Raw genomic sequence first — 4,278 nt, 5'->3', positions numbered from 1 at the left:
CTGGTCAGTCTCGTAGGCAAGTCCCTGAGGAGTCTGTTAAGACCTTTGCAGATAGAAGGAAATATTCACCCAAAGAGGATAGGATCCTTATTGGTGCTTGGCTTAACACCAGTAAGGACCCTCTCGTAGGCAACGAGCAGAGAGCTGTTGCTTTCTGGAAGCGTATTGTAGACTACTACAACGCCAGCCCTCAGCTCGTTGGGGAAGTACCGCGAGAGGTTACTTCTTGTAAGCAGAGGTGGTCTAGGATCAATCATGAAGTATCCAGATTCACTGGTTGCTACAACCATGCGCTGAGGGAGCAGAGAAGCGGCCAAAATGATGATGATGTGATCAAAGCTGCTTACGACATATTCTTCACCAAGTACGATACCAAGTTCACACTCGATCACTGCTGGAGAGAGCTCAGGCATGAGCAGAAATGGGCCTCCACTTATATGGCTAAGGATGGTGGAAAGGAAAAGCGGAGGCCAGTGGTGGATCTTGACGGAGCAGAAGAAAATGTTGTTGGAGAAGATGAGGATAGACCAGTCGGGGTAAAGGCTGCGAAAGGTGCCAGTAAGAAGAAGAAGAGTGGTCGAGATGAGGAGTTGTCTAAGCTACAAGGCGTTTTGGAACTTAAGGAAAAACTGTCTAGAAATAAACTCCTTGATCGCTTGCTGGCCAAGAAAGAGCCATTGTCTGAGATCGAAACAACACTAAAAATGAAGCTTATGTCTGAAATGTTATGATGTATACTGTGTGTTGTTTGAGGTCACTTGCAGGAAAAGTTAGTACTTGTTGTGTGATGTGTGAACTTGCTTAGTTGTTACAGCTAAACTAACCATTTTTTAAACGTGTTGTTGCAGGTTGTCACGGGAGGATAGGAGTTCTTTTGTTCCTTAGCTAATGCGGAGTTGTCACGGGTGGATTTAGAGTACTGAGAGCATTTTGGCATGTAGTTCCTGCTCATAAGTCACGGGTTTTCCCTTCTTGTAGTATAAGTAGTCGGATATGTATCTCTTTCTCCTCAACATCAAAAACCTTATCACCAAAACCGTTGTAATATTTTGGAACGAAAACCATTGTAATATTTTTCTGCTACTTGCTTCTCTCAATCCTTTGTATCCATCTCATCAACATGCTTCGTCTGATGAAAATGATGAAATCGAGGAGAGATTGGATGATATTATCGAAGATTTCATTGACGAAATTTACGACGATATAGTTGAGGCCGAACCCATACCGCAAAGGACCCGTAGTTATACTGAACGACACCGCGAAGGAGGACAGCACCAGCTAAGCAATGACTACTTCAACGACGACCATTCGATATATTCGATACAAACTTTCAGACGCCGATTCCGCATGAATAAGGGATTATTCATACGTATTGTCGATGGCCTTGAACAATTCTTTCCATTCTTCCAGCAAAGAAAAGATGCAACGGGTAGGTGGGGTCTTACTGCACTACAAAAATGTACGGCAGCAATTCGTCTACTTGCTTATGGAAATTCGGTTGACACGGTTGACGAATATCTCCGACTTGGTGAGAGCACTGCACTTTCTTGTTTACATCATTTCACTGATGGGATAATACAGTTATTCGGAGATGAGTATCTGCGACGACCCACAGCAGAGGATCTTCAACGGCTACTCGATATGGGAGAGAAACGAGGGTTTCCTGGGATGGTCGGGAGCATTGACTGTATGCACTGGGAGTGGAAAAATTGTCCAACCGCTTGGAAAAGACAGTACGCCCGTCGCCACGGAAAACCGACTATTGTCTTAGAGGCCGTAGCTTCACAAGATCTTTGGATTTGGCATACATTTTTGGTCTTCCAGGTACCTTAAATGATCTTAATGTCCTCGATCGATCTCCTCTGTTTGATGACCTTTTAGAAGGTCGAGCTCCCAGGGTGAGGTACATGGTCAACAACCACATGTATTAGTTGGCATATTACCTCACAGATGGTATATATCCAAAATGGTCAACATTTATCCAAAGTATCACACTCCCTCAAAGTCCTAAACAACAGTTATTTGCTCAAGTTCAAGAATCAATCCGAAAAGATGTCGAGCGTGCTTTTGGAGTATTGCAAGCTCGTTTTGCGATTGTGAAAAACCCGGTTCGTACGATGGCCAAAGAGAAGATAAGAAAGATAATGAGAGCATGTATCATACTACACAATATGATAGTTGAAGATGAACGAGATGGTTATTCAATGCGGTACGATATTTCAGAATTTGAAGAAGGAGCATCTTCCAGAACTTCGGAGGTCCTAAACGCAAACCCTACACTAAACGAAATCCCGACAATTCTCAATAATATATTTCCCAACCGAAATGATCTTCGTGATAGGCAAACTCATGAACGATTGAAGAATGATTTGATCGAAAACATTTGGAATAAATTTGGCGATGAAGATTAATAATTAGTATCTTTATATTTAAACCTTGTATCTTTTAATCCTTGTATCTTTAAATTGAATCCTTGTACCTTTTATTTTAATTATGAAATTAATAAATTTTCAATTTTACTTTTTTTACAAAAAAATAATAATATTTTCTTGCTAAGGACTCCGTCTTCGGGATCACCATTGGACGAGCTTTTTGGACTCGAATCCTTCACTGTTCAAACAAAAAAAAACAAAAAAAAATATATTAAACAATTGCCAAGGATCCCAATGTGGGCATGACCATTGCAAGTGCTCTAAGCGACGTCTTTATGATAAGTAGGTAATTTTTTATTTTTTCTAATCACAATTAATTTAAACAACCCACTTGAGAGACCCTGATAATAATGCTCTAATGCGACGGCGGTAAAACATATATATTACTGATATCACTTTCAAAGTTTTTATTAATCAAGTATGAATTAAAGCAAGCAATTTTTTTTTTCAAATATTTTGTATTTAATATAAAGAAGAAGCAATTACAATATGAGAAAAATATACAGAACACAACTCTTTTAGATCGAAAGCAATGTGATATGCTTATTAATAAATGTTCTTGTAAAAACTTTGTTGTACGGTTGCGCTAACTTAGTTTTTTTGTTTTCTGTTGTATTCCTTTGTTCTCTGAGTGGCTAGGTCATGCGAGGGATGTATTGGAGCTGTGAAAAGATTCATCCGATAAATGGAACGTTACCTCTTCTGTGACTAATCATAAACTATTGATAATTGATATTTTTTTTTTAACAAAGGGCTTTCAATTAAAATAAAACGTTTACATGATAAGAGTGTAGACCTTATAGTGAGAAAAAATTTGCACGAATACAATTCATGACGAATAACATCTCAAACCTATGAAACATTCAAGGCATGAGAGAGTCAAAACCAAAAAAGAAATGAAAAAGAGCTACTAGCGAGTGTTACCACGGCCGTCGCAGTGAAAGACTTCATAAATATCGAACTCATGATCTATTAAACTACTATAAAGAGGGTCAACTAGGCTAAGTTCGCTTGTGACCTCTGGAACTCCATTGAGATTAACTCTCGTCGAACAAACCATAGACTCGTTCAACATGAGAGTCATAAGCTGCTTTGGGGATTTATCGAAGTGCTTTCTTGTGAATCTCCGGTTGTTGAACAATAAGTTCCATTGTTTGCAAGTAGATCGTAAATGCCTCAGAGATGTAGCCGGAACGCGACAAAGTATCTCCTCTATCAAATCACATGGAAGGTCCGACATCTTTAATGTGTTTTTTCTCATCATCGTGAGTCTTAAGATGGTGGCTTGAATTGTTATTTAGGGTTTTCGTTTGCTCACTCTTACAAGATTAATATATACGACTTTTTTCCTCATTCCTTTTCCTATATGGTTTATATTTTTTTTATCAATATAAATTAATTCAGTATCGATTTTATAAAATCACTATTATTTTATTTATTTGTTTTGAGCGAACAATTTCGGTAAATTAGAGTCAATAATATTTAACAGTCGTATTATAAAATTTGGTTGTAAATTATAAAACATCAAAGACGAGTTCTAATCTGGAATATGTATCAAATACATTAGGGAAATCCCATATATGTTTTAAAAGTTTCTCATAAGCACTATTCCCATAAGTGGTCTCTTTAGCCAACAAATCTGTCTTGTCATTGTTCTCACGGGAAATATGAAAAAAAAAAGAAGATCAAAACCAGGGGCAGTCCCAGTGTTAGTGTATTAGAGGGTGTGGCATGTGCCCCACCCTATTTTCTGGATATCAAGTCTTTCACTGCGACGGCATATCCAACACAAAAAAGAACAAGACAGCTAAATAGTAAATACATATCCAACACAAAGATAAGGATC

The 4,278-nt window shown here is 38.3% G+C and overlaps 1 protein-coding gene across 1 annotated transcript; it reads left to right on the top strand.

The window, feature by feature from the left end:
* Window positions 1–993: 993 nt before the first annotated feature.
* LOC111203563 lies at window positions 994–1,833 on the top strand. Its single transcript, XM_022697438.2, has one exon. The coding sequence runs from the start codon at window positions 994–996 to the stop codon at window positions 1,831–1,833; it is 840 nt and encodes a 279-aa protein (XP_022553159.2).
* Window positions 1,834–4,278: the final 2,445 nt, after the last annotated feature.

Source organism: Brassica napus, chromosome C1, assembly GCF_020379485.1.
Source record: "Brassica napus cultivar Da-Ae chromosome C1, Da-Ae, whole genome shotgun sequence".
Classification (NCBI taxonomy): Eukaryota; Viridiplantae; Streptophyta; class Magnoliopsida; order Brassicales; family Brassicaceae; genus Brassica; species Brassica napus.
Note: the sequence above shows the minus strand (reverse complement) of the source record. Positions and strands in the feature narration are given on the sequence as shown.

Coding starts and splice junctions, on each gene's coding strand:
- LOC111203563 (XM_022697438.2), top strand. CDS start 994: ATGTATCTCTTTCTCCTCAACATCAAAAACCTTATCACCAAAACCGTT.